We start from the raw sequence: 13,257 nt of genomic DNA, 5'->3' as shown, positions 1-13,257 counted from the left end.
GTCAGTGATAATTCTGTCACTTAATCTAAGGAACATATAATTAAATCTCTCAGTAGCCATCGATACAGCTGACCGCCTCCTCCTTCTTGAACCTGCCTCTTGCTTATTCTCTATGATGCCAAAAATGCTTTTGGGCTTTCTCGCACTTCACTTACCAATCCATTTCACTCTCCTTGGCCCCCCTCCATCCTGCTAACATCCTAAATGTAAGAATGTATCAGGTCTTGGTCCTATATTCTCTTTTCTCTCTCCACCCTCTTTATCCAAGTGATTTCATTGATTCCCTTGGCTTCAAATACAATCTATAAGCCAACGATTCCTAAACTTACAGCTTTAGTCCAGAGCTCTCTTCTGCAATCCACACGTTTATGTCAAGTGCAACTTGGACTCATTCACTTTGAGGTCTCAGAGCGATCTGAAACTTCTCATATTTAAAACTGATCTGGGGAAACTCACTCTGATTTTGAGACTTAATATAAAGCTCCAGCAATGAAGCGAATAGAACATTAGCAAAAAAAAAAAAAAAAAAAGATAGATAGATCAGTGGATCCATACATATCTGGCCACTTGATTTTTGACAAAGATACCAAGGCAACTCAGTGGAGAAAAAACAGTCTTTTCAATAAATGATGTTGAAACAATTGGATATATAAGATAATTTATCCATGTATAAAAAAGCTGAACTTCAACCTGTGCTTTATACCATATACAAAAATTAACTCAAAATGAGTCAAAGACCTAAAAGTAAGACCTGAAATTATAAAACCTCTAGGAGGAACCATAGGAGAAAATCTTTGTTCCTGGGATTAGTCAAAGACTTCCTAGGTAGGACACATAAAGCATAAGCCATAAGAGGTAAAAATTGATAAATGAATTTATTAAAATTAAATACTTCTGCTCTTCTAAAGACAGGAAGAATGAAAAGTCAAAGAATGAATAAAAATATTTGCAAACCGCATTTCTGATAAAGGGCTAGTATCCAGAATATATAAAGAACTCTCACAAATCAATAATAAGAAAACAAACAACCCATTTTTAAAAAGGAGCAAGAGATAGGAACAGATATTTCACCAAAGTAAATACACATCTGGCAAATAAATACATACCCATACATCCTTGGTCATTAGGGGAATTTTGATTAAAATCATAATAACATACTATTATAAACCTATTCATATTGCTAAAATAAATTTTTCTTTTAATATGACATTACCAAGTTCTGGCAAGGATGGAGAGCAACTGAACTCATGCACTCCTGGTTGGAATGCAAAATGTACAACTAGGTTGAAAAACAGTTTTGCAGTTTCTTATAAATTTATCATACAACCCATCATCCCACTCCCGGGTATTTACCCAAGAGAAATGAGAACACTTCCACACAAGAATCCGTATGCAAATCTTTGTGTCAGCTTTTTTTCAAACTTGCCAAAAAACTAGAAACAATCCAAATGTCCCCCTACTGGGGAGCAGATTAATTGTGTTACATCTATATAAGGAATGCTACTCAGCAATCAAAGGTCTGATATACTGGTGAGTGCAACCACATGGATGAATCTCAAATGCATTATGCTAAATAGGAAAAAACAGACCCAAAAACCTACATATTGTATAATTTAATTTGTATGACATTCTGAAAAAGACAAAATTATAGAGACAGAAGACAGACCAGTGGTTGCTGGAGGTGGGGGCAAAGCGAAGGGATTAACTATAAAGGGCACCAGGGAACTTTTTTAAGTGACTGTGGTGATGGTTTCATGACTATGTGTTTCTCAAAAATACTGAATTTTACCGTGTGTGAGTTATACCTCCATAAACTGACTTTTAAAAGACTAATTCTTAAAGATTTATTTATTTATTTGAGAGAGAGGGAGTGAGCGTGCCTGTGTGGGGGGAGGGGCAGAAGGAGTGGGAGACTAGCAGACTCCCCCTTGAGCAGGAACCTGACCCAGGGCTGATCCCAGGACTTTGAGATCATGACCTGCGCTGAAATCTAGTCAGATGCTTAACCACCTGAGCCACCCAAGCGCCCCTAAAAAACTAATTTAGTGATCCTGCCCACATACATGCTTCTTCCTCAACTCTCCCCATCTTAAAAAATAGCATCCCGGGGTGCCTGGATGGCTCAGTCAGTTAGCAACTTTGCACATGCTATTCTCTATACCTGGACTCCTCTTCTCCTTGGCTCCTTTTTTAATGGCTAGCTCCCTGTCATTCATAAAGTTTCAGCTTCACATGTCATATCTTTAGAGTAGTCTATACATGTTATAATAGTTGACCCCTGACATTCTCTTTCATAACACCCTGTTTGGCTCCTTTCCCAGTTTATTATTATATATTTATGATTTTATTTTGCTAGTAGTTATCTCCCCTACTAGAATATAGCTTCTTGAGGGCAGAAACTATTTTTTTCAGTTACTTAGCATATTAACTGACACATCATAAGAGCTAAATAAATATTTGTTAAATAAATGTGTAAACTAATAAGCCTCCTCCAATGAAAAAAAAAAAAACAGTGATTCCAATGTGATCATCACTGAATTTACCTGGACCAACACACACATTTATATAGTTATATAGTGTTATATATACATATGTGTGTGTGTGTGTGTGTGTGTGTGTGTGTGTGTTTGAGACTTATAAATTGGGTCCCTACTACATTACCTGAAGAAAGTAATGATCACCAAGTTTCACAACCATGAGTGTGCAAATAGATGACAATGTCAGCCACCCAGAAAGGCTTACCTCTCCAAACCAATTGCTTGGCACAGAGAATGGAGCTGGGAGTTGTACAGAAGTGTAAAGCTGTGTGTCCACTTAAGGAGTAGCAATTGAGCTTTGCTCCATGGTCACAGAGGATCTTAACACAATCCAAGTTGGCCATTTCACAAGCCACATGAAGAGGGGTTTTCCCGTTGGGTCTACAGTTGATTGTAGCATTGTGGTCCAGTAGCACCAGAAGACATTCCACGTGACCAAATAAGACAGAGAGATGCAAGCCTGTTGCCCAGGAAGACTTTAATTTATAACTAGGCAACCAATAACCTGAACAAGAAAAAGAAAGAAAGTTTAAGTTCTTGGCCTAGGATTTTTCTGTTTTGTGAGAATTTTTACAAAGACTTTTACTTTGGTCACATTTATAAAACTGGAGGGGGCAGTGATTCAGAAGTTGTAAACTAGTAACCGATGGGTCTGCAAATGTCTAGTTTAGAAGCATACTTGGATATACTTGAGGGGGACAGGCACTCTTGAGTCTCTCTGTTTCTAGTATTTTCCATTACCTGCTTTCTTTATTTACTTTATCCTCCTAGCCTTTCAAGGCATTTGGGTTTGAGACCCTCATTTATGGGATCGCATTTTATTTTACATGGTGAGTTACATGAGACTCTTACTGTTTCAACTCCCAATTATTGTCTTGAATGATTCTGAAGCTGTTAGTTACAAGATTATATCTTTTATTCCATCACAGTTCTTTTGCCCTATAGTTGGTGCTGTTGTTGTCAATCGGAGGTATGAATGTATTTGATGTCTTTAAAAATATTTGTCTTGCCAAGATTTTATTTGCCTGCCTATTGGTTTTTACAATATCTCTTACTGATAAGAAAAACTTAAGGCAACTCACAAATTTTACACAAGATTTTTTTTAATACAGGATTTTTTTAATGATCTAAGGGCAAAGGAAAAAAATAATGTAGGTAAAAAAAAAAGTGGTCAAGGGTTAAGATCGGTACACAAAATACAAACTGTGTCCTATACACTAGAACCACATTGCAAATTTGCGTTTGAACTTCCTAGCAGCCAAAATAAATAGGAAAACATGATGTATTGCACAATTAACTATGCCCACAAGCTATATACAAATTAATTGCTCAGGAGAAGCATAGCTGTTCCTAGAACTGAGATCTTAGATAAATTTTTCCCATTAGTTGTTGGAAATGTTCTCTTCTCCCCTTGCCCCTCTCCCCCTCACATGTCTCACAAGCCATAACAGCAGAACTTCATAAACCTTCTTTCAGTGTCAATACCTAGAGCCATAGTATTAAGCTTACTATGAGTGGGTAATGGAAAATATGTTCAGAAAGATAAAATACTGATGGCCAGATGAAGATGTAGAGATAACTCAACAGCTTAGAAGAGACTCTAGGGCTGAAACAATAAAACATATTTTAATGTGGATAAATCAGAAGGTTGCTTTTAAGTCATAAAATTCCACTATACAAGGTAAGTGGAATATGGTTTAATGGTAATTTATTTGAGAAAAGACCTAGGGATTTGAGTTGACAGAATTCTCAAAAGGAGCCAACACGGGGATGGAGCTGCCAAAAAAGCTTAATCCAATCTTAAGCCACGTTAATAAAAGTGCAGGGCCCAAAACAAAAGGGGTAAAAGTTGTATTCGTTACTGATTAGATGAGGTCAGAATAAATCTAGAATATTGGGAATACTTCCGGGCAACAGTGCTGAGCATCTGGAGGGCGCTCGGAGGATGAGGCCCACATTACAAGCGGGCCTGGCGATCAGGTATTAAAATTCTCTCATTTAAGTGAGAAACATCACACATGTGCTACTCCTGGGTATTTATCCTACAAGTATCATCACTCACGTATGAAATGCTCTTTAAGGGCCACTGTATTGCCCAACTTCCAAGAATACCATCTGCATTGAACTCTGTGAAAAGTATAAAGTTCTCAGGAATTATGATAACCTGGCCTGTGGACAAGAACATGCACCACACTATAGCATTGTTCTTAATGGGTAACGATTGGAAACAATCTCAATCTTCATCAACAGGAGACTGTTTAAAAAAAACGATGGGGCATCCATGCAATCGAATACTATACAGCCGTTATAAAGAGGGCAGTTCTATGTACACTGATATGGGAAAATCTCAAGATATATTATCGAGCAAGAGAAGCAGGGGCTGACCAATGTGCATAATATGCTATCACATGTGAAAATATTTATCGACACCTCAAACAAGAAACTGGTTACAGCAGTGGCCTCTAAGAACTAGGGGCTGGGAGACAAGGACATAGATTTACTCAACCTTGGATGCCTCCTTTGAGCTTTTAAATTCAATACCTTGTGCATGTATAACTATTTGTAAAAATAAGTGAAATTAAAATAAACTATTGTCCCCCTGTTCAGAGGGAGAAAGATAATTTAGTTTCAAGGCCATATTATAGGGTCGTGTACAATGCTGACTAATCCTGAGGGAATGAATGAACCCAACCTCAAGTTTGTTTTTCTGTAGCCCACAGTCCACCCTAGACACACACATACACACACACACACCCTTTTTTCATTCCATTCAGAATTCTAAGGCCATTTGACTTTCCGTCCCTCTCAGCTCTCCCCTTATCCACATCGCCTCTTTAAAAAGAAATCCAAAGTTAATTCACACTAAAGTCTAATGAATTGAGGATTTTTTAAAGTGTGACCCTCTTAGGATTATCTGAATTTACGTAGGAATCTGTATTCAACTAATAGAACTAAGGGCTAAGATACTAATCTGAGACTCCAGACACTGTAAAGAGAAGGTGTTTGTTGATAGGAACTTTTCTCTTGCAGAGACAAATAGTATCACAGACACTCTGGGCTGCAGAATTATCAACCTTGTGCCTGTAATGTGTGTGAATAAACAGATAGGCACACACACTGCATGTGTGTGTACCCATTTATACGTTTCTATTTAGCTACGTACGTTGAATCTCCGTTCTGAGCAGAGTTTTCAAGCTCTGTGGTGTGCAACCTGCTTTTGATAATGAATGAATCACATTAACACCAATACTTAATCAGTCATTTTAACGCTCAGATTTCCTCAACAAGCAATTTGCAAAGCCAGTCTCTTCTAACTGTCTTGGAAAGAGGCTGGTTCCAGATCTGGAAACTGGAGTATGTTTTGCATGCTGATTAGCAGCAAAGATTTGGCAGCTCTGTGCACCAACTGATTGGAAACTCGTGCCTCCTTCTGCAATGGGAAGAAAAATGATCTCAGAAAGGAAGCAGTAGAGAGCTGATTAAGAAAACACCATTTTGATGTAAAATCAAAGAAAACACAGAATGTTAGCGCTGGGGGGAAGATTATCTAGTCCAAGCCTTTCATTTTCCAGATGAGAAAACTGCCACTTTTTCAGGCTGCTAGAGCCATAAGTCGCCCGCCTCAGTCCAAGCTAATGGACTCAGGATATCTGCAGTGCAGGGTTTCCATCTGTCTTTGTCTTTGTGGAAGCAGAATAGGTTTTAGCGCCAAGCCTGCTTCACAAATCACGAGGAAGGAAAGCAGATCCTGCATTCATCTATAATATGCCACATCTCTGATAGGGAAATGCATTTGCTTGTGGATGTTTTCTCTTCCTCCTAAATTCCCGGTAGCACCTAGAGAATCTAGCCTGCCCCGTTTATTGCATGCATCAGTTGTCCTTAGTCTCAGTCCCTTGCCTCTGCCTGTTCTTTGGTCATAATCATTAACCAGTAAATCAGCCTCGGAGACAGCCAGCTCCTGGGATTCAGCCCACCCCCACCCAGGTGAACTTGTGCCTATCGCTCACCTCTCCTAGATGGAAATGTGTGTAGGGGGTTGGCAATAAGACACCTTTGCTGGTGCCCCTAGAAGCTGAATAGAGAAATAGGAAGGGGACAGATTCTCAGATACAGATCACAGCCCACCGAAGTGTATCCTGAAGCGGCATTACAGAACTTTTTGGTGGTGGTGTGTATGTGCATCTGTTGGGGGGGTGGGGAGGATTCTGGATCATTCAATGCCAGGCATAGCAGGGAAGACTTGTGGAGCAAATGAAGCAGCCCATAGCAAGGAGGCTATGTACCGTCACCCCTTGTGCCCTCACACCTTAAAATGAGGCTGCAGCCACAGGTCGATTTGTACCAAGTGCGGGAAGGAGCAAGAGTGTCTTTTCCACCTCACCTACCCACTCTGGGGACCGAAACTGAGGTAAAGCCACCCTCAGAAACCACAGTGAGGCAGCACCAATTAACCTGCTTGTGTTGATACCAAAACACCAAGGCATCAGAATTTGTCCGGTAACATATAACCCCCAACAGTCACAGCTTAACCGACCTACAGTTAACTCATCAGGCATCTTCATTTTGTATACTCTTCCTTCTTTCCGGGGCAGAATTATCCCAGGGCTTCAGGACTAGAATGTGATTGAGTCTGAGCATTTGTTTTTCAAAGAGCCCCTCTCTGCTCACCTTGGCAGGTGCCAGGCTGCCTTCTGTGTGCTCAGATGGGCACAAAGGCCAGCGGGGGGAGTCTGGGAACAAAGCCCCTGAGAGGGGAGTAAAGAAGGCTCTGCCTCCCTAAAACTGTTAGCCCCTCACTCTGTCCCCCCACCCAGGTCTGCAGTGCGTGGGCAGCGATGCTCGAAGAACCCTGCTTGAGCGAGGGGTTTAACTGAGAAGAGACTATGGATCCTCCCCTAGGCAAAAAGCCCACAGAGACTCTCAAATACAGGCCATGTCCACGTAGATTTATAGTATCTGCAGTTACTTTTCACCTTCCCCAAACCATGACACATCATCTGTTTATATCATTTCCCCTTCGTATATCATAGATTATCGGCAGGCAGGGGATTTGGAGAGGGTCTTGACAAAGTCTCCGCTTTACAAATAAGGATAAGATTAAGTAGCATAAAGTGCTCATGCCTGTCTCACCGGTACGGACAGATCAACTCAAACTCTGGTCTCCCCAAATCTTTAAACGGCCGTGGGTGATCTGCTGACTGCCCACATCACACTCCCAAACCAACAGCACTTGTGGGCAAAAGTTCTAGGAGGACTTTAGAAATTTTACCCCTACAAAGATATTCCGCATAATTTTGTGTGTGTGTGTGTGTGTAATTAATTAAATCTGAAACCAAAGAGATAGGCCTGAATAGCTGAGTAGAAAGCCCTCCGCCCAGGAAATACAGTAAAGAGAGAAGAGTTAGTGTTTGGGCTATCTTTTGGAAGAAGGGATTGATTCTGCTTCATGTTGGTGGGGATGTACACATCCCTGGTAAACTTTCAGCTAAGCCTGGGCTCTGCAACAGTTATCAGCTATAATGTTGTCTGAGTCCAAAGAACCCCACACATGAGAAGCCTCTGTTATTACAGCCAAAGGTTACACATGCTGCTCGTGGCTGGATTAGCAGACATTTGCTCTGCCTGTGTCCACGTATTTACACAGTCCTGAAGGATTATAGACTAAAGCACAATTCTTGGCTATCTTTTAATAGCTAATATTTTCAGGATAAATCTCAGAGCTCCCCCAGGAGAGGGGAAAAAAAGTCAGCCTGAAATGCAACATTTAAAAGAAAAAAGTTTGAACATCCAGGAAGGGAAAAGAACCCTTCGGATGGTGATAGGAAAGTAGGAGAGCGAATTTCTGGCACAGAGGAAAATGAGGTGATAAAGAGATTATTCATTAAGAGAGTGGAAATAAGAGCTTTCAAGATATTTGGAAGGCAGTTGTTACTAGTAAAGTAGACAGAGTACCTGCCAGAAAGTTTTCCAGCGAAATCACTCATTGGTTATTTTAATTAAAAATATGACTACCAACCAAAGAACCTGCGGCTGTGGGCCATAAACGAAGTACTTAAAGTGCATTACACTGATTAATAAAAGGACTCTGATTAACCTTGCTGACGAGGGAATTTCATACCCAAGAGAGAAGTATGATATTCTGCCTGTATCATTAACGCGCCAAGACTCATACATCTGAAAGAGAATCGAAATATGTAGTTGGAAAAGCCTTTGGAAACAGCTGTACAGATGTTCATGTTTCCAATATAGGAATCACTAGTGAGAACCCATATGAATAGCTTTGGGTTTTCTTACAGATCCTGCGTTCACTCTGGATACTGCACACTTGGCTCATGGGAAACTTTCTATCATGAATATCCCTTGACTTCACAGCTACTTATTGCGTGTGGCAGTTAAAAAAGTTGTTTGTGTATCTAACTTTTCTTCACGCCAACCCCATTTTAAAGCCGTCGTCTGGTAGATGGAATTTTGCTTGCTTGTTTTTTGCTTTAGAGACACATGTCTCTGCTGTCCTCCAGGGGTTACCCCAAATGCCAGCCAGCATGTTTGTAATGTTTGCTTTCCAAAGTGTGAGAGAGGTTTTTTTTTTCTTCATTTAATAAAACATGATTTTATCTGAAGATTTGATGATGAGGTTTAACATAACTTTAAAAAATAAAACAAGAGCTCTCTAACTTTAAGAATCATTCTTAGGTGCTGGGGCTAGGCGAGACCCACAATTTGAACCTGAGCTCTGGAATTCTGCTCTCTGTTGCATGGGCAAGAGAAGCTACTCAGTGGGATGAGGAAGCAGAAGTGAATTTCCAGATGCTTTGTTCTGCCTTCCTCACAGAATCCACATTATACATTTGCTTACGTGAGTGTGCCAATTAGATGGTGGATTTGGGGGAGCAGTGTTTAGGCCCCAAGTTGATTTCCTCGCCAACAGAGTTCTGAATTGTCTTTCCAAAAATTATGAACTGACTTGTATACCAACTTAGACATACCATATTTAGGGGAAAAAAATGTGGTCACTTTTGAAAAATGCTGTATGTCCTGAAAGAAGTAAAAATGGTTTGGGATTAATTGTCCCCCTGTTGATCTTCTGCAGGACAATGAAATGTTGAATATAGATTACATTATTAATTATACAAGCAAATTTAAAGGTCACAGGGTATCTTTTATAGGTTTTAAACATTGTCGTGCTTAATAAGCCACAAAGGTAACTAAAACCTGAAGATTCTCACACTTGAAAAGTAAACAGATAACGTTTCTGTTTCCACATCTGGATGCTGGTTATATAGGTTTGTTTATGTTATGAAAATTAATCATGCTGTACACTTATGATCTGTACAGTTTTCTGCATGGAGCCTTTCAAAGGTGCTTTTAAAAATCAAAAACTGCTGCTTAACAATCCAACAGCATTCAACGTCCTAAAAGTCTGCTATGATTTAATAAAGTCTCACAAAGTTTAATCCAACTGCATACCCTTCAAGGCCACACAGAAAAGGGTGTCATGCCTCAGAATTATTCAGAAAGGAACTAACCCTAATTAACTAATTAACCAGTATAGCTTGCTCAGCCCTACCCGAACAGGGTAGGGAATTCCTTTGTGACTTAAGAAATTGATATAACCACTTAGGTCAACTTTGCTTGGCTAGCAACTAGGATTCTATTTATCACTTCCATTCCTGACTGAAATATTAAAGGGATTGATAATTAGGCTGGAAGACATGTGAAAACGTAGGAAAAAAAAACTTGAAGAAGCTTTGAAGAAAAATGAGGCTTTAATCTGGGTTTAAGATTAAAGAGATGGACTCTTATACCCACATTAAACAGAGAGTACGTGTATTTCTTTCTGTGCATACAAGCATGTGCTCACGCACACATACACACAATTCCTGTATAGACTCTGAAGATATGACCATAAATCCTTTTATTTCTGTGCATATGTTCACCTGGCATGTATAAGAAATGGAACTTTACTTTTCCTCTCCCAGAGGGTATAATTTGCTGTTTCCCTAATGGAAAGCCACATCCCACAGTCCTAACACTATGAAAACACCCATTAGTGTGAATGAATTTTTAGCTCTATGAGGACCATAGGAATCGGCTCATATTGACAGAAAGGATTAAAACTGCATTTTCTTCTGATTCAGGGGTGATGACCCCACTGGAAGCAGGAGAAACTGCACCCTTCTTCCCCGGAGCCTGCCCTAAAACTTCCTTTTTCTCACAACCTTAAAACCTCAGGTGATCCATGCAATTTGGCATGTTTAGGAGATGGGAAAAGGTAGTCTTCACAACTCAGTGTTAAATAAATTACACTGACTTGGACCTAAGTTATTTTCATGGGCATACATGTTAAGCCTAAAAGATACCTTAAAAATGTATTTAGCGTTCAGTCTTTCACGAACAAATCCAGAAGGTTAAAGTAATCTGATTATATGGTATACGCTCCTTCCTTCTAACAGAGCCCCATCAACTACTTTTTAAAAAACAAACCTCTTCATTCTCTTCCAGTCAAGGTAGCAATGCCGATTTATGATAAAGCCCTCCAGGAAAAATCATAAACACAGTCCAGTAAATTAATGTGAAAATATATACCATTAACATTAGTTTCTGAAAATTCATGGTGCTGATGATTTATATGTGAACGGAAAGTACTTTCAACATGAAGAAAGAATTGCTATCTCTCTCCAAATAATGTACACCAGACCTTATCATCTATTTTGTTTAAACAGAAATGATGTTGGACATGGTGTTTGTTTGTAGTCTGCTCACCAGATGGCCTCGCTACTCAAGTTCCCCATTAACTAGCTGATTTGGGAAATCAGAATCTGCGTACTTCTAATTTATTTCTGATTTCTTAAGTGTGGGTTCCAGAAAAATCCCTTGATAAAAAAAAAATTCAGTTCTCATTCTTGTTACCCTCGTTCTTCAAAAGGCAGACATTCTGTACTCAGGATATCTACAATTTTGATCTATTATTGTAGTCAAGGAAAAAAAGTTAACTTTTTAGTTTTTCTGGTTTCAGCTTTTTGCCTGAACTAAAAACTCATTAACATGATAAGGACCAGCAAGGTGCATCAAGGCAGAGCCTTACCCATTCATTAACCCTCCAAATGGGGGCAAAAATTCCCTTTTCCAACCAGATAGATACAGAGATGATATATCTTTAAGTGGCTGTGCGAGCATAGAGTTAGCACTCTGTCCCCAAGGCAGTCACACAGTCTGGATTAGATCTTAGCAGTCTGTTTAGCCATAATCTAGAGATGTTTTCTTTATTCTGTGTCATTTTAGGCAGAAGAAAAGTTAGAAACAAAAGCAAAGTACACTAATAAATATGATTGTCCAGGATTTCAAATTCCAGACACAAGGATAGAGAAAGAAAAGAAAAGACAGAAAGAAAGAAATGCAAATATACGCCACCCATGATGCTGTCTAGTTAAAAAGAGAAAAGATTAAATTAGAAATATTTTTAAAATACATACTTAAACTTAAAAGCCAGTAAGAGCTACTGGCTTAGAGTGGGTGACCGACACTGTGCATTACAAAAAAAAAAAAAATCCATTTTCTATCAATTTTATAATCACACCTATAATTTTTTACCTTGTTTATAAGATGCCAAAACCATATTCTCATCTTCAACTTCAAAAACTGTGTCCACATCTATTAGCCTTTGGATTAAAATGGCCTTCAGTTTTCCGAAGTCATTTGACTTTAGAGCCTCAAGGAAATTTCTCTTAACTAACTTGGCCGCTGCAGATTTAGTGATAGGGGTGGCGGCGCCTTCCATCCTTCCTCTCTGGAAGCTTTGTTGTGATTTATCAGGAGAGCGGCACCAAGCAAACAGGCACATGCTGGAGAGCCCACAAACTGTCGGCTAATTTTATCCCAAAGTTATGCTGATCCGTTCTATTTATATAGGGATCATTTCAAACTTCAAAATATCCTTCTTGGCTGTCACTGCCTTTTCAGGTCTTTTAAACTGGTTCTATACTCACTGATTCATTGAATAATATATCGTGTCAATAACAAGGAAAACCCTTGCAACACATTTCGGAGAGCGAAATGTCAGTATTATTTCTTAAATGATCAAAGCAATAGTGTAAGATTTAAAGGCTCTTAATGCTTTTTTTTTTCTCCCTCAGTAAAAACATCTGGTGCCCAACTGGAGAACCAGCGTCCCGCTCGGATTAACCAATAGCCAAAAATGAAAATTTGTTACAGTTGCTGATACATGTGCCTCTGGAAACCTATAATAATTTTGTAACATAAACCCACAGAATCAAGCAGAGTTGTACACACTGGAAAACAAACAGAAGGTTTTCAAGTGACCTAGACTTGAAAAATTTCAATGTGGTGAAAGAAAGCAAGGTAGGGTAAGGTGGCAGGACTGTTTCAGGTAAAAAGAGGCTAAAGAGACAAAACAGCCAAGTGCAATGAGTGAATGAACTTTATCTAACCCTGTGTTTAAAAAACAGAAAAGATTATTGTGGAAATATGAATACAGACTAGATATTACTTCATAACACGGAAGTACTGTTAATGTTTCAAAGCATGGTAGAGGGATTATGGTTATGTAGAAACATATCCTTCTTCTTAAGTGACGCATTAAGGGGTGAATTGTCATGATGTCTAAAACTTATTTTCAAATAGTTCAGAATTCAAAACTGAATGTGTATGAATATACACACAAGTGGGTGCATGGGTATGTGTGTACGTGTGTCGGGGG

The 13,257-nt window shown here is 39.2% G+C and overlaps 1 protein-coding gene and 1 long non-coding RNA gene across 2 annotated transcripts in view; one reads left to right on the top strand and one right to left on the bottom strand.

Moving 5' to 3' along the window:
* Positions 1-12,356, bottom strand: part of ASB4 (ankyrin repeat and SOCS box containing 4) — a 57,048-nt gene extending 44,692 nt beyond the window's left edge. Inside the window, exons 1-2 of the mRNA XM_025873359.2 lie at positions 12,132-12,356; positions 2,743-3,042 (exon numbers count right to left, since the gene is read on the bottom strand). Coding sequence (XP_025729144.1) covers positions 2,743-3,042; positions 12,132-12,318 — 487 coding nt within the window. The 5' untranslated portion in view covers positions 12,319-12,356. The remainder of the gene's footprint in view (positions 1-2,742; positions 3,043-12,131) is intronic.
* Positions 9,261-13,054, top strand: LOC112825267 (uncharacterized). Its single transcript, XR_003208640.2, has 2 exons — positions 9,261-9,396; positions 12,674-13,054. It is a non-coding gene; the product is annotated as an uncharacterized lncRNA (long non-coding RNA).
* Positions 13,055-13,257: the final 203 nt, after the last annotated feature.

This window comes from Callorhinus ursinus, unplaced genomic scaffold, assembly GCF_003265705.2.
Source record: "Callorhinus ursinus isolate GAN/ISIS: 27379988/994484 unplaced genomic scaffold, GSC_fseal_2.0 scaffold12, whole genome shotgun sequence".
NCBI classification, from domain to species: domain Eukaryota; kingdom Metazoa; phylum Chordata; class Mammalia; order Carnivora; family Otariidae; genus Callorhinus; species Callorhinus ursinus.
This window is presented reverse-complemented; position numbering and strand designations above follow the sequence as displayed.